Raw genomic sequence first — 22,490 nt, 5'->3', positions numbered from 1 at the left:
GTCAACCGTTACCATTTTAAAAATTGTTTCAGGTAGCATTAAAACTATGTATTATGTTTTATTAACAACAGCAGTGACCTTTTAGAGTCTGATTAAACGTTTTGAACAGCATTCTGTTTAATCCTTTGTCTCAATCCTTTTGATCATTTTTGCGTTCGTTAAGGTCCAGTGGCAAAGAAAAGAGTGATTCATGTAATAAAGTGTTTTGAGGGCACCTGGGTGGCTCAGTTGGGTGAGCATCCGACTCTTGATTTCGGTTCAGGTCATGATCTCACAGTTTGTCAGTTTAGTCCCCACGTTGGGGACTAATCCCACTGCTTGGGACTCTCCCTCTCTCCCTTTCTCTCTGCCCCTTCCCTGCTCACTTTCTCTCTCTCAAAATAGTAAATAAACTTTTTTTAAAAAAGTAGTTTAACTGCTCTAATTAATATATCTGAAGAGGGGCACCTGGGTGGCTCAGTTGGTTAAGCGTCCGACTTCGGCTCAGGTCATGATCTCTCAGTTCAAGGGTTCAAGCCCCGCATCGGGCTCTGTGCTGACAGCTCAGGGCCTGGAGCCTAGAGCCTGGAGCCTGCTTCGGATTCTGTGTCTCCCACTCTCTGCCCCTCCCCCACTCACACTCTGTCTCTCTTTCTCAAAAATAAATAAACATTAAAAAAAATTTTTTAATAAAATATATATATATATCTGAAGAAGAGTAACTTTCTAACTATGAGTAATCTATTTCATTAAATATTAAAATGAATCTTTAATATTTATGTAGGAAGAAGATGGACTTTATGGTATTGTGAAAATCGGGGTTTTAATGTCTGAAACTTAAAATATGCTAAAATTAGACGTAGAGAAACATGACATAAATATAGGGAGACCTTTTGTAGGTCTTTTGATTGTATTATTGATATCCTTTTTCTACGTTCACATGTCTTTGATATTTAAATCTTTTACCGAATGCAGAACTTGTATTCTGTGAACCATTATGGAAAATGTTTGATTAACGTAAGTGAGGTATGTTCTCTTTTGAACGATGTGAAGATGATACATGTACCGTTCGAGAGCAAAGGCCTTGGAAGAGTACAGATACTGAGGTGTATCACTTACTCGTAGTGTGGCTTTGATCACGTTAATTAACGTCCCTGTCTGCTTCAATTTGCCCATCTATGAAATGGAACAGTAATACCTGCCTCATTGGGTTCGGGACTAAAGGATTTAGGTGTATTATTGGTTACTAGTTACCATGGTGGTTTTTTTTTTTTTTAAACTACGGTGTTCATTTTTTTTGTCTCATGCTTGTACTTTCGACATTTCCTTCCATTTGAATACTTGCTTTTTTTTTTGTCTCCTGTGGGCTTGTGTCTGTCCCCTTAGGTGTAAGATCTTCTGTGTGTCGAGGATAATGTTACGGTGCTGATGTTCAGTTGCCTTGCTTGGCAGTATTCTGATCCTTACCTATTACTAGTGATACCAGTGTTGACTAAGTCTCCTTGCCTGACTATAGTGCTGCCACTATTCCTTGTTTCTGTGGTAATAGATGAGGTTTGTATGGTCCTGTTATTCCAGCCTCCAGACACCATTCCAGATCTACTGGTGCCCTCTACGCCCCCGATGTGTACGGGGCCTCAGGTGAAGGATGAGTACATTTTCACTATCATCTGTGCATTCATCTCAGATTTTTGTCCTTTTCAGTTTCCATTGAATGGTATATTCGTGTTTTTAAATCACTTTGTTTTTGTTTAAATTTGATTTGTCAGATAATAAATCATCCGTGTATTTTTTTTTAATTTTCCCCCAAGTAACTTTTTCCCCTCCCACAACCTTATTTGAGCATTTTTCTCACTGACAGATAGCCTTTTTGTGTGTATGTAATCTAAGTTACGTCATTTTTGAACATGGAATTGTTTTTTGTTCTCAATTATGTACTTCATCTTTGTACGTGTTTTGGAAAAAAAAAAAACCAAAATGGTGGATGAAGTGTTTTAATTGTAAACGATGGTGCAGAAAGTAGTTGAGGGGGAGAATCAATCCATCTCTGGTTTGTCTTTACATACCTCAGAGTGTCGGGCACACACTAGGTGCTTAACACATGTCGAATGGCATATCTTAGCTGTAGAATGAAACCCTCTCCTGACGGAGAGGAGACAACAATTGGCGGGTTTTCCCTGTAGACTGGAGTAGCTTCACTGAGTTCCCTCATCTTCACTGGTTTGAGGTTTGACGTGTGTTCTAGACTCCTCCATGGCTCACCTGCATGGCTGAGATTTGCCTGGCTGATAGAGCTGGATTAATTGCCAGGGCTGTAGATTCACAAGCCCTTAGTTAGCCACCCATGCTTTCTTCTATTTTCTGGTCATAAATGTATCATAGCTACTGTTCTTTAAATTTATTTTCCATACACTGTCAGTAATTTAATTGCCTTTACCATTTTATTTGACCAAAGACCAAAGGTACCCAGAAAATACAGAATTGCTTTTAAAATGCTTTGCCCCATTGGTTTTTTTTTTTTCCCCCCCTCCCCTCCCCTTAAGGATCTTGAAGTTTCCAATGTGACGCTGTTACATTTATGACTCTCTCAAAGCTCTTTTCCTCCTTCTGATGAATTAGGTCCAGGGTATGGGATGAGCCAATCGAGCCGACTGTCGTCTTCTGTCAGTGCCATGCGAGTCCTGAACACAGGCTCTGACGTGGAGGAGGCCGTAGCAGATGCCTTGGTACTCTTCTCCATTTCCTTTTCATTAGAGATATTCCAATTACGAAACTCACGTGTGGGTAAGCCAGTCCCCCGGTGTGGGGAAGGTCACGGGGAAAAGCTTGTGGATCCAATCTGGGAAGATCAAACGTGGGCCAGGGAAAAGGCAGAGTTGTGTCACCAGTTCTTGGTCCCTGTTACTCGGTCAGAATTTGAAGCGAGGGCCAGAAGTAGTTGATGGGGTGTCAGGAATATAATGTGAATATTGATGTTGTTAACATGAGGATGTTTGTGGGGCACTGTCGTCCACGAAGAGTAAGGGCAGATTTAGTACATAAATGGGTGCGCTGCAGGCATACATTTCAAGGCTTGCTTCACGTTTGGAGTATTTGGGCATTGTTTTAGTTCGGGGTAGGATTTTATTTAGTCTTGCTTGCTTGCATTTTTCTGAGCTGAGAGAAGCACGACTTCAAGACAAATTATAATTAAGATGCCCTCCTGGTCCTCCTGGTTTGTTATGCCTGACACGTTAAGGAGTGAGACTTAAAAACATCATCTACAGATCCATGATAGTTTGTCAGAAGAGTGCTGTCCATATATCACCGTTGTTTTTCTCACTTAAAATTACGAAGGGAGTATCATTTGAAACAGTGAATACAATTGGTTTCTGCCAATCTCCCACATCAATTCGGTCTGCACTTCCTCTTTCAAATTATATTAATCCCATCTATATTTAAGAAGCATTTACTCAGTTACTCATCATAACTTATAAAAGTCCTCATCTTTGCTCTTAACCAGTGTTGCTATAATACAATTTATGCCACGTGTATCTGGAAAAAGCTTTTAAAAAATATCTGCTGATCGTAGCTGTAGTATAGGAAATGTAATCACATGTGTAGTTCTGCACTGACAGTCTGTAAGTGCGGAATTTTCCCCTTTACCTCCGTTATTTAATTTTTTATAAATAATACAACGAGGTAGGAACTTTGTTCTTTTGGGCATGGGATATATTGATCACATCTTGTTCTGACGATCAGTCAAGTGCTTTAAATTTACTATTCCTAATCAACGTATTCCTTAAATCATGTTTTCTAGTTTCTTTTTAGATGGAAGATGTACCAGTTAAATTGTGCTCACATAAGTTTTATGAATTGAATGGGTTATTTTTGAACCATTACTTCTAATACTAAGGTGTGTTTGGATTATATAAGGGGTATTTAGCCACCAGGGCTAAAAGCTAAATCCCAATAATCTCCTTCGGTCTACTTCCATTATTTGCATAGTTTAGATATTCCAGTGATAACTATCAACTTCTAGAAAAAAAACTTGATTAAGCCTAATTTGGACCTGGGGAAAATCATAGAAACAAAGTTAACTTTGGAAACGACAAAAGGATCCAATTAGAAAGAAAATGTTAGTTTCTTTAGGAAACTGGTTATGGGAATATTCTCGTAGCTTAGGACTAAAGGATATTGCCAAGGTTGAAGATCTACTCTGCTACTAAGCAGTTTTTATGTATCTGTATACAAACAAAACTTACTGTTTCTGATTATGGGCATTGTTTATGCCTGCTTCATTGTGCTGTTTAGCAAAATGTTCTTCATTATTTTCAATTTTTCTCTTTAAAAATTTACTGCGCTCAGCTCTTAGGAGACATACGGACTAAGGTATAGACATTGCTGTTTTCTGACATCTTATGATACCATAACTTTTTTCCTTTGCTTCATCAGTTTAACAGATGATAGTCTTCTATAAAATAAATATTCAAGTGGAAGTAATAAGATCCTTTAATACACCCACTTTTCTGTATATATGCTTATTAATAGGGAGATACTGGTTGGATAGAATGTCCTGTGGGGGTTCTTGTCCTTTAAGCTTGACGGCTCCATACAGATGGGGTGATACCATTGACACTTATGTCTGTAACAAGACTGATCCTGGAGCCCAGCACAGGACATAGCACATTATCACATTCTAAATTAACTTGGTGTCTCTAAATCAGTAAGAGGCATTTAGTGATGGAAATGTCTTTATAAAACTGTTTTGAATTAAATTCAAGTTTGTTTTTGTAAGATTTTATACTTTGGAGAATTTACAGCCATCTGGAACTGTTGTAAATTCTTGTGCTTATTAACATGTTTCATAGAAATGTCTTCACTGTTCATTAGCCTAAATTCAAATACCAGATTATATAAAGATGTATCTCCAATTCCTCCAAGGAAATCTCAAATAAACTATTTGCTCATTTCGTTTTTAGTATGCAAGGTATAATTAGCAGTTACATATATTAAACGGTAAGCTTCAGATGTAAAGAAATCGAATCTAAGTGGACTTTCTTGCATTTATTGAAATAGACAGTATAGACACGTTGGGGAAAACATGGAGGGCCCTCAAGGAGCTTGCCTCCTAAAAATAATAGTAAGCAAAATAGGTTCTCATCATTCTCATGATGTCTGTATTTTACTTCTCTAGGAGACTTGAGGGTTGGGTACAAGGGAAGAAAGAGTGACAAGAGAAGCAGTAGCTGAAGGAAAAGGGAGACTAGAGAAAAGAGAAGATACACAGGAAAAAGTAGAAGTTCATATAGGAAAACGTGTTTTTCTGACCCATTCTCATCCTTTAAAAAAGTAATATTCAAAAAAAATAAAGTAATGTTCTCTTCTTACCAACTCAAATTCCCAGTAATTTCTGTTCATCTATAATATATACTAGTCGTTCTTTGGTTTCCATGAAAAGGAAAAACCCACAAGTTGAGCACTTCTCACTTTACATACATGAACTTTCGTGTAGTCTTATTCTGTTTCCACTATATCCCATCATTAAAAACTATTTCATTGTCTACTAACTTCTAAAACCTGTTTTCTGAAGCAAAACTAAATATTGAAAATAAAATCAGTTATCGATTGATACAACATTGATAATAATTTTATTATTGCAGTGCTTAGACGCATGCTTGGTACTGATTTAAAAAAAAAAAAAAAAAAACAGCCCTTTTGTGGTCAATAGAAATTGTGAAATACCAGTACATTCTTTTGGCTACTGCTAATGAGAGTCTTTATGTGTAACAGAAAAAGCCTGCTCGAAGAAGATACGAATCCTACGGAATGCATTCAGATGATGACGCCAACAGCGATGCATCGAGTGCTTGTTCAGAACGCTCCTATAGCTCTCGAAATGGCAGTATTCCTACCTACATGAGGCAGACGGAAGATGTGGCCGAGGTCCTCAATAGATGTGCCAGTTCCAACTGGTCAGAAAGGAAAGAAGGCCTCCTGGGGCTACAAAACTTGCTAAAAAATCAGAGAACGCTAAGGTGAGTTTATTATCTTAAAATAATTGTCCTGTCAGGTTCGCACTTGCAACTTCGTTCCCAGGACACTTTCAAGATATTCGTATGGGAACAGACTTGTTTTAAATTCAGAAGGTGATTATCAACATATTTTCCCAGTCTCCAAGGCCATCTGTATTATCTAAACTAGAAATTTTTATTTAAAAGGAAACTTTGTATTCACAAATAGAAGTTAATGAAACAAGTTATTTTTAAAATTAAAAATAATAAAGTGTACATAAAATTAAAACTGACTGGTTTATTTAAAAAAAAAAAAAGTTGACCACTGTATTAAATGCAACAGAACTTAATAAGCCATACTGAGAAAGACAGATACCATATGTTTTCACTCTTATGTGGATCCTGAGAAACTTAACAGAAACCCATGGGGGAGGGGAAGGAAAAAAAACAAAAAGAGGTTAGAGTAGGAGAGAGCCAAAGCATAAGAGACTCTTAAAAACTGAGAACAAACTGAGGGTTGAGGGGGGGTGGGAGGGAGGGGAGGGTGGGTGATGGATATTGAGGAGGGCACCTTTTGGGATGAGCACTGGGTGTTGTATGGAAACCAGTTTGACAATAAACTTCATAAAAAAATAAATAAATAAATAAAATAATAAAATTTAAAAAATGCAACAGAACTTTATATTGGTTTTTAGTTTGGTTTGACTTGATTTGGTTTCCTTTCCTAATGGCTTTTACTTCCTTTTTTTCCCCCTAAATTCTTTATTGTCTCTATCTTTGTAATGTTTTAAACTTCTCTGGCCAACCCCTTTAAGAACCTAGCTTCAGGGGCATCTGGGTGGCTCATTCAGTTAAGCGTCCAACTTCGGCTCAGGTCATGATCTCACCGTTTGTGAGTTTGAGCCCCATGTCAGGCTCTGCACTGACAGCTCAGAGCCCGGAATCTGTTTCAGATTCTGTGTCTCCCTCTCTTTCTTTGCCCCTCCCCCCCTCCCCCGCTTACTCTCTGTCACTCTCCCAAAAATAAAAAGTAAACATTAAAAAAAAAAAAAAAACTAGTTTCAGATAATTCATAAGTTTGAGGGTACTGGAAAATTGGAGGGCTACTTCCTGACTTGATAACTGAAATCAGGGTTAGATTTACTAGCTGTATGTTTACTTTAGGAAGTATTAGAACTATTTGATCTAAAATAGATGTTTATGTACTACCTAATATATTCTAATGTGTGTATATCACACTTCATGAATCATTGCAATAAATCATCATAATATTGTTCCTGGCCCCATCAAGATTAGGTTAATATTAGGTTCAGTATATCATTTTCAGTGGCGAGGGAGTAGGCATAGTTGAGAAAGATTTTAGTCGTCAGGTGGCCAAATTTAAGAAAACATCTTCGCATTTAAAGGGAAAATTCAGGGGCTCCTGGAGGGCTTAGCTAGTTAAGCGTCTGACTTCGGCTCAGGTCATGATCTCACAGTTTATGGGTTCAAGCCCCACGTTGGGCTCTGTGCTGACAGCTCAGAGCCTGGAGCCTGCTTCCGATTCTGTGTCTCCCTCTCTCTCTGCCCCTCCCATGCTCATGCTCTGTGTCTCTCTGTCTCTCAGTAATAAATAAATGTTAAAAAAAATTTTTTTTTAATAAAAAAAAAATTAAAGGAAAAATTCAGGGGCGCCTGGGTGGCTTATTTGGTCAAGCATCTGGCTCTTGATTGCAGCTCTGGTCATGATCTCACCATTCATGAGATCAAGTCCCATATCACACATGTGCCCTCTCTCCTGCTCACATGCATGCTCTGTCTCTCAAAATAAATAAAAAGTTTTTTAAAAATAAAAATAAAGGATAAAATTTGTGTGCTAAGAATGTCATTTGTACAGTTTCCCCTGTCATGCTACATTAAAGAAATACAACTGTATTTCTTTTAATATAAGTTTCAACTTTTAAGATAATGTGGGTTTCAACAGGATTATTGTTGCATTTGATAAATTTGTGTTTATTCCTGATTAGTAAGTCCCACAAACTTTATGATTCTGAGGACTGGTTTTTTTTTTAGCCTTTCTTTTTGTAAGAAGCTAATTACAGCTAAGGTTACTCCAAAGTTTTGTTTTTTGGTTTTTGGGTTTCATTGTTTTCTTATTAGAGAGGGAGAGAGAGAGAGAGAAGAAGCAGGGGTGGGGCAGAGGAAGGGGGAAACAGAAGATCTGAAGCGGGCTCTGTGCTGACAGCAGAGAGCCTGGTGGCTCAAACTGGAAACCATGAGGTCATGACCTGAGCTGAAGTCAGATGCTTAACCGACTGAGCCACCCAGGTACCCCTAAAGTTACTTTTAAATGAATTCTTCCTATAGCAAGATATTAATTAGCTATTTTATTATTTTGACAGTCGAGTTGAACTGAAAAGATTATGTGAAATTTTCACAAGAATGTTTGCTGATCCTCACGGCAAGGTATGTTTTAGTATTTAAGATTATTTACTCCTATGGGATGTCATTTGTGTGCTGCAAAAAAAAGTAAAGTGATAGCAAAGCACTGTAGGCCATTTTCGTTTTATTATTGCTCCAAAATGGTAATAATCTTTTCAAACACAATTGAAATTGTTTGATGTCATACATAATTTAGAAATTGTTCACTGGCAACCTTTTAAGCTTCTCCAAAGAGGAACTGTCTTAAGACTATATAAATTGAGGGATATCGTAACAAGCACAACTCACAGAATTAGTCAAACTGAATGTATTTGTATTACTAGAAACTTTTTACTGTTTATAAAAAAAAGAAACTGGGGTAAGTCAAAAAGAGACGTTTCTGTGAGCTTCTTATTGTTTTCTTCTTTTGCAATGTTAACGTGAATATATTCTTTAAAGAGCAATTGTGTAGAAAAGAATTGCCATTAAATAACACAAAAGCACAAAATATAGTGTTGGCCACGGTTTGGTAGTAACAGTCAAAAAAGCATTTTATTTATTGAAGTAGTCCATAAAAATTTTCAGAACATTGTTTAATTTTTGATGTTGATTAAAACATACTTAATTTTAGGGGTGCCTGTCTGGCTCAGTCAGAGGAACACGTGACTCCTGATCTCGGGGTCATGAGTTCAAGCCCCATATTGGGTGTGGAGATTGCTAAAAAAAAAGTTTTTAAACATACTTAATTTTAAATACTGAGGCATAATCTGCATGTGTACTGTGAAATTTTGGTTTATGTTGCAGGATAGTACTGTTATAAAACGTATTTGTTTATTCTGTTTTCAGTAATGTGTCTGACAGTGGTGAAACTTTAAGTATCTTTTTTTAGGTTACCAGTTGTCTACATGAGAATTTCTAACCTAAGTGAGAGGGAGATGTGGAAGGGAAATTATAAGAAAAATATTAATGAATTTTGCTTTTTTTTTTTTTTTTACTGTCTTCACGTTATTGTTGTGCATATCATTCTCATTTTTTTCTATTTTCAAGATTTTCATTACTTGGAACGCTAAAGATAACAAAATCCCATTTTATACATAATAAAATCCAGCTGAAGGTGATAAATTGCTTCTACTTTAAAACAATTTTCAAAGATTATCCTCTATCGGAAGATATATTTATCTTATCCAAGAATACAAGATTCCATTAAAAACAAAGATTAAAAAAACAGTTGGCCAGTTGGCAAGCAGTTTGTTTTAAAGTTTACAACTTCCAGGGGCACCAGGCTGGGTCCACTGACAGAGCATGTGACTCTGGGAATCAGGGCCTCATATGAGTTCAAGCCTCACATTGGGTGTAGAGATTATAAATAAGTAAGTATGTACGTACATACACACATACGTACATACAGTTTATAATTTTCAAGCTGGGCATGTAGATAACTGTACCATTGTATACTTACATTCCTACCACTAATTACAGCTGTAGGACTCCCTGTAATGCAAAAGTTGTATAAATCCTGAACAAATTGGCTGTTGAAATATTTTCTTGGCAATATAAACCAAAGGACAAGACAGTTGTGATCTGGATGGACCTGTTTTATAAATAATATTTTAATAATTATCTATACAGCCTTTAAAAACAGAATTTTAAAACATCTTCATTAAGTGGTAAAATTCTTGTCTACTGGAAGGTATAGGACCAGGGCTGGATTATTGCTCGAAGTCACAATTTTTTATTTTTCATTAGGGCAATGATACAATTTAGTTGGATGCTAGGATTTATACAGTAATAAAGAGAACTGGTTTTTAAAAGAGGCTGTTAGAGATCAATAGGGAAATTGAGTTTGATGTTGGTAAAGGACCTGAACCGAGCACATATGTTTGGCTTTCCTTAGTAGACTCGGAGAACCAGCTACAGTCCTCCCTAGAGTTGTGAGAAAGATGACTTTTTGGGTTTTCTTCATCAGGTTTTATAACAGTATATAATTCTTACCCATCTGGTGTGTTTGATTAGGTTTTTTTTAGTTCAGCGAAGACTAATGGGAGGATTTTTATTCATTTGTTTCTGTTTGACTTTTGTTTGGAGATTGTCAGAGGCCCTGCCAGTAATGGAATTCATTGAGAATAGACTGGATGGGGCTCCTGGGTGGCTCAGTTGGTTGAGCATCCAACTCTTGATTTCAGTCAGGTCATGATCTGTGGTCTTGGGATCAAGCCCCACATCAGGCTGCACACTGCCCTGGGCATGGAGTCCTCTTGGCACTCTCTCTCCTTTCTCTCTGCTCCTCCTGCTCACATTGCCTCTCAATTAAAAAAAAAAAAAGAATAAACTGGATATGTCACCATACTGTGCTGAGTTTACAATGTCAGGGTTTGATTTGAGCTTTTGCATTATATCCTGATATTCTTAAAATAGCAGATTTCTCCCTCCCCATTTTACAAAGTACCATCAGCCCCGTCTTCAGGATCAGGCAATGGTTGTGGCTTTTCTGTCCAAAGACAGCGTTTTTTTGGTTTTGTTTTCGTTTTGTTTTTTTGGAGAGAAAGCATGAGCTGGGAAGAGGGGCGGAGGGAGGGGAGCAGGGGAAAGAGTGAGAGAGAGCAAGAGCGAGAGCAAGAAAGTCTTAAGCAGGCTTCATGTTCAGCTTGGAGCCTAATGTGGGGCTCAGTCTCACGACCGTGTGAGCATGACCTTAGCTCAAATCAAGAGTCAGCCGCTCAACTGACTGAGCCACCCACTCAAGTGCCCCGTTCCAAATACAGTTTTGTTCTTTATCAGTTGACCATTTTTTGCTCTGTAAAGGGCAAGATGGTAAATATCTGCATCCATATTGATCTCTGTCACCACCGCTCAACTCAGACATTATATAGCACAAAGGAATCTTTCGACAGTATGTAAGCAAATGAATGTGGCTGGGTTGCAACAAAACTTTATGAACCTTGAAATTTTAATTTTCATGTGTTACAAAACTGCCTTTTTATGTAATACTAAAGGTCTACTTTTTTTTAAGTTATTTATTTTAAGAGAAGAGAGAGAGAGTGCACAAGTGAGCAGGGAGGGGCAGAGAGAGGGAAAGAGAATCCCAAGCAGGCTCCCCCCTGTCGGCACAGAGCTCAGTGCAAGGCTCAGTCCCGTGAACCGTGAGATCATGACCTGAGCCAAAACCAAGAGGCAGACGCCTACCCGGCTGAGTCACCCAGGCACCCCACGAAATTGCCTTAAAAAAAAGTGTTTTTAACCATTTAAAATTGTAAAAACCATTGTGCAAACCATAGTTTGCTGATCCCTGTTTTTGATGCTTAATTCTTAAGTTATTGACACTGTAATAGAAACCTAGGTTCAAGAACCTATCTGCTCGTGGAGCTCGTGACACCTGGTTGGAGGTTAGGATTCTTGAAGGGAAACACTGTACTGGCCCCTGAGTGAAATCAGCTGTGTGTGTTCCTGCCATTCTCACTACTGATCTGTGGTTTTTGTCTAGTGCTCAGTGCTGTGTTGGAATCCTCCTCTTTGTCTTCTGTTCTCCATGGAGACCATGTCAAACACTTTCTGTCCTCAGAACTGCAGCCCATTCACCTCCCAACCTATCTTATGTCCTAAGCACGTGTCCTGGCTTCCTAGCTTACCCAGAAAACGGAAGCCATCAAGCAGAAACTCCATTTCCTGCCTCCAGACCAGCCACTGTAACTACACATAAACTCATGCTTTCTACCTCTCCTCCGGTTGAAATAGAAGGAGATGTCACCTTAAAGCTGTCGTTAGCCACATTAATAAGTATTCTATTTTTCGCTGAGATGGTCTTATCCTCTCGGCTTCCAGGGACTTCTCATAAATTCCAGTTTGCTGGTTGACGTTCCTTTTTGCCTTTCAACTTTGCTGTCAGTTATTCAGCGTATCTTTTCTGTCGTTCTGAGGAGCATGATGTGCCTGTTGTGTCCTAGCCGGTCTCTCTCGTACCCCTCGTCTTAGAGCACCTCTCTCTCTGCTCGTTCTGCTGAGCATAGGTGTTGCTTAGATTCTTGCCCTAGGCTCGTGTCTTTAATTCTGTACCTTCTCTGAAGCTTACGTTACCACTGGCGGGAGGGAACCTGGTGACTCACAGATGTGCACTTCCAGCCCATATTTTCTCTTGCACGTAGTCTCCTGCCTCATGGCCGTCTTCAGCCTCAGAACTCCGGCGTTGCTTTATCTCATCTCGTGAAATCACCATTCCCTCATTGCTCCAGGGAAGGACTTGGGCATCACTCTGGCAACTCCACTTACTCCTCATTCAGTCTTCTGAACATCTCTCTGTTCTCACTGCTAACTCGGGGCAGAGTGGTCTGTTGCCTGTTGCACCTGCTCCACACCGCATCCTTTGCACAGGAGACAGATCTTTTCTACCAGCTTAAAACCCTGCGGTGACTGCTCGTTGTCCCCAAGAAAACGCCCAAACAAAGCCTATCGTTTTGCTGGTCGTCCCTTCCTCACTCTCACCCCAGCCTGGACTACGTCCGTGTCCCCAAAGGAGCCATGCACTTTTTTTCATAGCCTTGAAAAATGACATCAGGGACAATTCTCTGTGTTCCTGAAGCCTGAGTTAGCTCTCCACTCTGAACTGGAATCTCTTATCCGTAACCTCAACTGTCCTGAAAGCTCACAGGGCAGAAACTCTCTGAAGACTTGCCCCCAGAATGGGCCACAGTGTGCGGGAGACATCTCATTCCATGAGCTTGGTTAGGTGGATTTTCCCATGTCTTTTTAGGTTGAAATCAACACTTCAGTCCTGTGTTCACACCTTCTGGGTATTACCCCGCTGCCATGATAAACAAAAGGTGTTCTCACGCCCAACACGATCGAGACTACCTGCTGTCCTCAGCAGAAACAAGATACTTAGAGAAACAGTTTGTGGGCAGCCCGGTCCACTTTCATGTAGGATCTCCTTCTCCAGCCCCCAGAATGCTCCCCTCTTATATATTTCACGGTAAACACCCGAGTCCAACTAAAGTATCAGCTGAGCTCTGGTAAATGAGGCAGACACCCCAGAAAAGAAGGGCCAGAAAAGAGCACTCTGAATCCCGTGGAGGTAGACGCTGGGCAGGATTGGCAAATAGAGTTTGCAGGCTGAAGTTAGTTGATATGCCTGTAACTTGCTACACTTTTTTTTTTTTTTTTTTTTTTTTTTTTACTTCAGATACCTAGAGTTGGGAATAAGTGATGATGTATGTATGACAGTAATTTAGAACAGAAGCTACAAATGCCTGATTCAAAGCCTGTTGATATTTTTCCAGAGAGAGAGAGAGCAACACGGTGATAAGTGTGGACGGCAGCGCTGGATCCTTAGGTGCAGATGCTGCCTCAGCACTTACTGGCAGTCTGTGCCTTAGTTTCCTAACCTGTAAAATCAAGTTTTAATAGTAATGAATAGCTAATAATCAGTAGTACCTCGTAAGATTGTGAGGATATTTAAATGAGTTAATATATGTAAAGCCTTTAGAAAGCCAAGCACTCATGTAAGTTTTTCAAGACTAAATAAGTTTGAAAATTAAGGAGATCAGGGAAGATTTTTATTTTGACTGCTCTAGACTCATTTTTTCCCCCTCAAACGTAAGGAGCGTCAGATGCTAGAAGTTATCTTACATGTTCTGACATTTGCCTCTGAAGAAACTATTGGAAAAGAGCCACCTTCACCAAGGTGCATGCCGTGAATTGGCATTTTATGGTCCGTCTAGTCCTTCCTCTTGAGGTCCTATCTTTGAGTCTTGAATAGCTAGGGTAGGAGTTTAATCTGCGGCTACTAAAATGGACACACTTGAGTGCCCAGGTCACATCCGGTCTCTTAAAGAGTGTGCTAGGCAGCAGAGGTGTCCTAGGATCAGGAGGACATCTTACCTCGGCAAGATTTAAAGTTGTGGCATAAACGGTTCCTTTTTATTTCCAGACAGCTCTGGTTGTTTTAAACCTTCACAGAAGTCACTTATGAACGTACTGCTTCTGAAGAGGAAGAGAGAAACTCTAGATGCTGTGCTTTGGACGTAAATGCTGGCACTCTTCAGAAACGGGGGGCAGGTGGCTGTTAGTCTTAGATTCTTTCTAGAAGTTGAGCCTCAAGGATATTAGGGTCTGGAAAAGAAGTTGGTTTTCTGGTTTTTGGTTTTAAATTGCTTTTGCAAGGAGGTGAGGGAGAAACACAGGAAAAATCACATACTCTTCTCTCATACTATTCATTTAACTCTTGTTTTAAAAACTACTTTGAGTTTATCACAAAACTTTGAAAAACATTTGTCACTTTTATTTTCTAAGTGTTTTTCTTCCATACAGGAACTTTGCATTGATGGCGACTAATTTGTGTGTTTTTCTTTTTTTTCTTTTTTTCTTTTTGCATGCTGTCCCCTGTGTTGGAACTCTCAATAGAGAGTAAGTTGGTTCAATATTTGTTGGAAACCTAACTTTACTGCATGACTGTGAAATTAACCCTTTTTCTCTATTTTCTCTCCCGAAGAGTTCATGCAGTGTTGGACCCTTTGCAATCCACGAAATGCTATTTGCAGTTATGCAAACTGTCATTCTGTTTGGAGATGTGCTTCTTAATCTACTAATTAATCTAATTTGATGATGTTCTTCTGTTCTGTATTTGATGACTGGCACACCTAAGACATAAGTGAGATTAAGAAAAGACCACCTCAACTGTAATAGCTCCAGTGGTCTAGTTGTTTTCTAGTAAATTACAGGTGTGAGATACGTGGAATTATAAATCGATTCCACTGAAGGTTGGTTGCATTGAATTATTTAAAAAAGTAATTCCCAAATTTTGCAGTTACTAAAAAAATAATTAGTCCCAATCTCCCCATATGTACTTTCTAGTATTCTATAAATGTCATTCCATAAAAGCAAACAAAACAGTTTATGGAGCAGTGGGTCTCAGATTTCTTTTCTGAAATCAAATTTTTAACCCTAATATTAGCATATCTACTTTCCATTTTCTTCTTTAATTTTAGATAAGGTCATGGGAGGATATCAACATCTGGCAGTGAACTCTTTGTGATGTGGCAGTGAACTCTTTAGATAGATCGATAGATACAGGCGTGTATGTTGTCACTTAGTAAGTACCACTGATAGGATGTATTTTGAAAAACAGTAGTAGAATTCTCTGTGTGGAGTACTGTAGACAACATGTCTACTTTTTTGGGCATCTGTACTCTATCAAAAGAAATTTCTACCCAGGAGATCAGAGAAGTCTTCTTGAAGAAAATAGCAGTTCAGATCTTGTCAGGAGCATAAACTTCGGATATGGCAGCGTGAGATGGTTGGGGCTCCTGGGAAGGACTACCCTGAGTCCCGAGAAGTGGGAGATGTCAGAAAGTGTGTAGAAGAGAGGAGGAGGTTAACCTTGGCCGGGATGAAGGGAAGATCCTGTGCATCTTCCCTTGCCAATGAGAACAGAGGGCTGGCTACCAATTACAGGGTAAATTTCCGCTTAATAGAAGATCCTTTCCCTTTAAGGAACTTTTCCTACACGTTGATTGAACAACTTTTTACTCAGTCCTCAGCCTCTGGTAAACCGCGAGCTTGGTTCTAATTGGTAATGCACAACTATACAAAAACAGAGGCTTCATTCTCAAGTGTTCTGTGTTTCAAATGGGAAGATAATATAAATACAGAAAAAGCTAAATAGCACCATAGAGCTAGTCCCACAACAGCTTCCAAGAAGGAAAGATCGGTGGCTATATCCTAAAGTGGTCTGAGAAGCTCTTTGGCGGGAACATGAGTGGCAAACTTTGTAGTGAGTCACATGCTGTGTATAAATAGAGGAAGTCTGGTAGGAAATTAGGAGTGTGGTGAGATGTGCTCAGGAACAGTAGACCGTATGTTGCCAGGTAGTCTGAGATCAGTTTGGAGAGTTAGAACCTGGTCTGAGCATTTGAGATGTCATTCTGCACACTGTTGTATAGACAGTGGAGGATTTTTTTTCTCCCAGGATGGCACCCGTCTGGAGGTGAGAAAGCAGGCACGCGTTGGCCTGCTGCCTGTTCTGTAGATAAAGTTCTGTGGAGCACAGCTGTGCACACTCATGTGCATACTGTCTGCAGCTGTGCTACAGTGGCAGAGTCGAGTAGTTGTGACAGACACCATATGGCCTGCAAAGCCTAGAACGCGTGCTTACCTGGCTTGTTCTAGAAATCCAGACCTGAGGTAGAAAGGCGAGGTGCCTAAAGTGATAGTGTGACGGACGGATTTGGAGAAGGCCTCAAGAGAACTGTTCTCGAGGTCATGGGGCCTAGTAGGCTAGATCAGAGAGGGTCTGTTAAGGTCACACTTTGGATGAAAAGAGAATCAGGAAGAAGACTAGCTCTTCATCGCCACACATTTAGGATGGAGAAGCACAGTGCCTGGCAACTAGAATGAAAGAAAGACGGGAAATAATAAGAGGAAAGCAGTGGAAGCTCCAGAATGGCCAAGCATACTAAGCTAGTGAAAAAGCTGCTACATTTCACGGTGAGAAGATGATGGGTGGGAGGGAAACTGAAGGGGAAATCCGTGAGACATTGTCTTCTGCAGCTGTAAGCAAGGGATTTAGATTGAGAATAAAAGAGTAAAGATAGTAGAGGGGAGAGAACAAGAATCCAGAATAGAAAGATTAGTCTTAAAGAGGAATAAAATTGGTTCTCCCTTGTAGAAACGATTATTAGAAGGATGGCTGTAGAGGAAATCAAAGGGGGTGGGGGGATGTCCGTGGAGAATTTTATGTTGAATGACAGTAAAGTGAATGAGGTAAGTCATCTCATAATAGAGTGGATGGAACACAGTGGGAAACGTAGCGACTTAGCTCTGAGTCCCGATCCAACCTTTCACTATGGAAGCTTTGGGCAAGTCATGTAATTTTCTGGTTCTCGGTTTCCTGAGAACCAGATAAAATGAGAATTGATTCAGGCATTCTAATGTTAGCTTTGCTGTAGTGAAAGCTTAAAGTTGGAATCTTCAGGAAAAGAGGCAGGAGTTGAAACAAGATTCAAAGTGAATCAGAGAATTAGAGTGCTGTGCCTGGCAAAGCAGGTTTAAGGGGATGGACCAGAAGCGCCAGTGTGTAGTGTCTGCTGTAACTTCTGACGTGTGGATACTCCCACCATGGCCAATTTCAAGGTACCAGCCAGCTTACAAAATTCCTATACACTTAGCAATCAGCTTTCTAGGCGAGTACCCACTGACTCCAGCACAGCACTGGACTGATTTGCCAGGTACCAGTAAGAGTGAGTACTAAGTTAGATACATGCATTTGCTCTAGAGTGGGTTTAGTGGGGTTCCTCCACTTTATGCCAGACTCTGAGGAGACAGCCAGCAGCTACTCGTCAGTGGGCCAAGTTTTATATCTAAGAGAAGCCAGATTTGGGGGGAAGTGGGGTGGAAGTTAATGATTTTGCCCTGTAGGCAAGAGCAGTGTTGAAGAGATATGGCCTGGGGATCGGACGGTGTTAGAAAATTTTAAGTAGTCATAGTTCCTGCTTTTATAATTAGAGTACATTTGAGCACAGAGCTAAGGTGTATTCTTTTCTAACTCGGGGTCAAATATGAAGCCTTAGTTCTAATTCTGGTCAGGAAAATCCTTCATTTTCTAACATAAGAGAAAAAATGGGAGTTTGTGTATAACTGAATAACGGAAAGTCAATAATAAGATATATATTGAGCAAAACTCCTTAATTCTCAAATTAGCAAAGTTTTGAGATTATTAACTTTTTTAAACTATAGTTTTTATGGTCTGTTGTGATTATAAGTTGTCTCATAATATAATGCCTGACGTTGTCCTAAGAGTTTTTTTCTTTACCTGGAAATAAATTCTCCACTATGGTGCTGAATTTCTTGTAGAGATATACCTTAGTGTCGGTCATTTTTCCTAAGTATTTTAATGAGATGCATTACTTAAGAATATTAGCATTCCTTTCCTTAAATTTTTTTTATCTTATAAAGTTTTTTAAACTAATACATAAATACTGGAACCAAGTACAAAACCCATCAAAAGAAATGGAGACTAATAGCCATCTAGGATTTTTTTAGAAATCACTAAAATGAAGATGGAGAGTTGTGTCCTGAATTTATTTTATTTTAGGTACAGTTATACTTATTCCAGATCAGTTAAAATTATGTTTGGGGAGTTTTAATAAATAATAGATCTCATGCCAAAAAAATGAGTGACAACTGACCTATTGAGAAATGTAGGAGTCTCCAATTAGCCCAATATGTCAGGATGTTCTTATATTTTAAGGTAGCTGTCAGCATAGTCCCCCTCTGATTAACTCAGTGCCACTCCTTCAAAGAGCTGAGGCCTGGTGAGGCTATCAGTAGGTAGTTCCTTGCCCGAAATTTCAGATTACCTCGGATTTCGGTTGAACCAGATTAAGCTATGGCATCATTGACATCATTAGGTGTGCCAGCCATTGTGGCCAAAGTTTCTTTACCAAGTGATGCTGCATGGAATAGCTAATTGTTGAACTTCGGCAGAAGTTGGATAACATTTCAAACGTACTCTTGTATCACAGAGTCCAATGAAAAGCAAGAGAGATTGTTTTTCCGCTTGGCTGCCAATCGCTGTGCCTCTGATTCCTGTATTCCCTTTCTATTTCGGTTTTGAATGAAGCATAGAGGTCAATATTTCCTCCTTTTTCTCTCCCCTTCCCCATTTACCCACCGTAGGTATTCAGCATGTTCTTGGAGACTCTAGTGGATTTCATACAAGTCCACAAAGATGATCTTCAAGATTGGTTGTTTGTACTGCTGACTCAACTCTTAAAAAAAATGGGTGCTGATTTGCTGGGGTCTGTTCAGGCAAAAGTTCAGAAAGCCCTTGATGTTACAAGGTAATAGTTTCTTCATCTATTTCCAGTTTATCCAGTAGTAATCAGGAGTGTTTAGTTTCTCTGTTTCGATTTCTGAGTACTTTCAATCCATTTATGCTGCATGGGCTTCATTTGAAAATTATTAATCATGCTCGTTCACATGATATATTTAATGCAACAATGGTCCTTAAATCAAACACTGCCTTTCTTATCTAAAACTGTCATGAACATTAGTTGAGTAACTCAAGGTCGTATTTTATCTTACTTAAGATACTCAAAATAGAGTTCAAGATCTTATTCAATCTAATGTAAAAAAAAAAAATATTTCCTAAATTTAAAAAGAATGTTTTGTTATGCACTTAAACATTCAGAATCTTTCTTCAGATGATGTTGAACCAGTGATCTATTTCTACTTTCTTGTGTAGATAGATTGTTGAGGTGAGTCTAAGAATTCAGATACTAGGTCTAGGGAGCCATTTCTGATCATGTCAACTTGCAGAATGTTCTGTTTACATGCACAGTTGAAGCAAGATAGACCGTTATCACTGTAGTGTTGGTTTTTAAGCACCAGTAGGGCATAGATTCAGATGCTCAGATTGTTCTGGGAACAGCTTGTGTGCTGCCTGACATAGACTGTGTACCACTCACAGACACTGCTTTGTCGTGCTCTTTGAGTGATGTGATGTTTTGGTAGTAAGCATAGCTTTCTGTTTAGTTTGCTAAACGTCTACTTGATTAATTTTTGTTCTGCTTTGTTCTTTCCTTATTTCAGAGAATCTTTTCCAAATGATCTTCAATTCAATATTCTAATGAGATTTACAGTTGATCAGACCCAAACACCAAGCTTGAAGGTAAAAATTTGCAGTCTTTCGAAGACATTGTAAGGAATTAAAGCGTTTTGTTAATAATGTTGACGTTTATATTTCTGTCTAATAAGAAACTGTTCCATCAGTGGATTTTGTTTTATGAACTTTCAGACACTCAAGCCAGCGCTTCGGGACCAGCTTCACTCTTTTTGGAGCTCCAAGGTTTTTTTTTGTTTTAATCTGCATTATTTCTTTTCTTGACTCTCTTTAAAAACGCTGCCGTGTTGCAGAGAATGTTTGTGTGCATCTGTTTTCAACTACTAACCTCTGTAAGCCTCACTTTAAGCATGCACAGATTTTGTTTCAAATGTGGCTCAAATGCCAGACTGTCTCTGGGAGAAGCTTCCTGGGGATCTCCATTTAGAAGGCAGCACAAGTATGGCCGTCTAACTCTAAGCTGGTAATGCAGACTCGTTCTATAAAGTCCTCTCTCATCTTATGTTTGTGATTTCCCAGTTGTTTTTTTAAGTGTAGAAGTTTAAATAGGTATTTTGGGCAAACTGTCAGTTTTGCCTATGTATTTATTCTAGTAAACAAAAAATTTTAAGTTTAATCTCCCTACGGTTCTCCAGTTCTCTTTAACTGAAACGATAACTTTTTTCTTCTTTGTGCAATGTGATATTTCTAATGTGTGCATAAAATTTAGAGTCGGGGTTAACTTTCTCAATTGCTATTAGCACACATTTTCTAGTTAACTTATGTGAAAACGAGGTGGATTCCAATTTGTGACTTAAACATAAAAGAAAAAATAATAAGCCCCTAAATTCTTTAGTAGGGATGTTTTCTTAGTTTTATTAAATGAGATTAAAGTCAGGGAAATAACAAGCATATGTGCATTTAAAAGCCTTACGTTTTTCTGCTCTCTTCTGCACGAAATATATTTCTACAAGCATTGTTGCCAATGATCAATTTTCCTTTAAGTTTCTGAATATGATTTTGCCTTAAAATTCACAATTATGTTTGTTACCAGGGTTGACTTAGACTCGACATAATGTTAATTTCTCAGAGCTGCTTTGTGAAAGGGATTCTATCTGTTTTGATTTTAAAACGTGACCTACAGGAGAATAATTTACTTGATATTATTGATAAATATGTTTTGAATTCATTCTCTGTTCTAGACATTGTGCAAGGCACTCCTAGGAATATAAAACTTACAATTTCTTATCATTATTATAATGCATGATAAACTGTAGTAAGGATTATGATTTAGGTACCAGGGAGTAGGCACTCACGTGCTGTAGAAAATATATGTAGAGATTTTTCATGGGACTGCGGAAAGGGAGGTCTAAACCATTAGCTTAAGAAATAAGGGTCATAGGGGAGTTCGGGGAGAAAATAAAGTTGCTAAATGCCTAAAGAAAAACAGTGGGAAAGAAAACTAATTAAAATTTGCTTTCCTATTGGGAAACATAGTGGGTACTGGAGTTACAGACTAAATCTGTAAAAGCCATTATCTATATGGCTTTTATATCTTATGTTATATATACATGTATTATAGATTATATACATACACGTATGCAGGCAACGTTGTAGGGGAAAATCACTCTAAAACTCCTAAATTGATACTTGAAGATACAAGGAAAAGTTAAATTGGAGCCATGCCTTAGGCCAAAAATAAAAGTAACTTTAAATTGGGTGACAGATTAAAACACTGAACAGGTTATAGAAAAAACAGGTTATACACAAACAACTTGTGTATGAGATCTATAAAATTCTTTATTGATAAAAAATGATGGATCTTTCAGATAAAAGAGAAAATTTATTTCTCACAGTCATGTGGTTAAATGTCAGAAAAGAAGCAATAGAATAGGGGGAAATAGCAATACAGAGTGATTCTGAGTAATATTAAAAAGAATAATTTTGGTGATCTTTTTCTGGGTTTCAGAGATATGTTGTAAAGTTAAACACACTTTAGCAGCTAGATTATTTTTCCTTCTCTGAATGCATGTTTGTGTTATTAAAATTACAGACTGTGTATATAAACTCGTGAAATATCCTACTTAAATCTAAACTTTCAAATGATTATTATGTGTGTATTGTGGTTATTTTGCCTAGTAGTATTATAAACACACCTACTCTGTGAAACCCTTGAAAGCTTATATGCCTCCGTAAATTGCTAAGACACTGCACTAGTTGAATCTCACGTAGCGCAAATAAATATATTCAGTTATTGGTGGTAGCAAGTTGAAAACGATGACATTGATGTTCATTCTTTAATTCACTGTACTTGCTGTTCAGTTATTCACACCGAGAGGTGACACGGCTTTGGGAATCCAGAATATTAAGTGCTACTGTAATTTATCGGGCCTGCTACTGCAAAATTAATCATAAGTCTCTTTCCCTCTCCACTGGACGTTTTACCTGGACAGATGATGGATTAACTCTCAAATTTTTTCTCAATACATCTAAAAGTTATAGTTACTTCTTTAAATGTATTCATTTTG

General features: G+C 38.5%; 1 protein-coding gene across 41 annotated transcripts in view; it reads left to right on the top strand.

Moving 5' to 3' along the window:
• CLASP2 (cytoplasmic linker associated protein 2) overlaps window positions 1–22,490 on the top strand; it is a 179,385-nt gene that overhangs the window by 116,846 nt on the left and 40,049 nt on the right. For 9 of the 41 annotated variants that reach the window (XM_045037927.1, XM_045037930.1, XM_045037933.1 and 6 more), the window contains 9 exons: window positions 1,558–1,620; window positions 2,599–2,705; window positions 4,327–4,350; window positions 5,752–5,996; window positions 8,354–8,417; window positions 11,408–11,410; window positions 19,038–19,201; window positions 19,953–20,031; window positions 20,158–20,208. In XM_045037927.1, the coding sequence (XP_044893862.1) occupies window positions 1,558–1,620; window positions 2,599–2,705; window positions 4,327–4,350; window positions 5,752–5,996; window positions 8,354–8,417; window positions 11,408–11,410; window positions 19,038–19,201; window positions 19,953–20,031; window positions 20,158–20,208 (800 nt within the window). The remainder of the gene's footprint in view (window positions 1–1,557; window positions 1,621–2,598; window positions 2,706–4,326; window positions 4,351–5,751; window positions 5,997–8,353; window positions 8,418–11,407; window positions 11,411–19,037; window positions 19,202–19,952; window positions 20,032–20,157; window positions 20,209–22,490) is intronic. The other 32 variants (XM_045037947.1, XM_045037957.1, XM_045037952.1 and 29 more) reach the window with 13 other exon arrangements.

This window comes from Felis catus, chromosome C2, assembly GCF_018350175.1.
Source record: "Felis catus isolate Fca126 chromosome C2, F.catus_Fca126_mat1.0, whole genome shotgun sequence".
Lineage (NCBI taxonomy): Eukaryota > Metazoa > Chordata > Mammalia > Carnivora > Felidae > Felis > Felis catus.
Note: the sequence above shows the minus strand (reverse complement) of the source record. Positions and strands in the feature narration are given on the sequence as shown.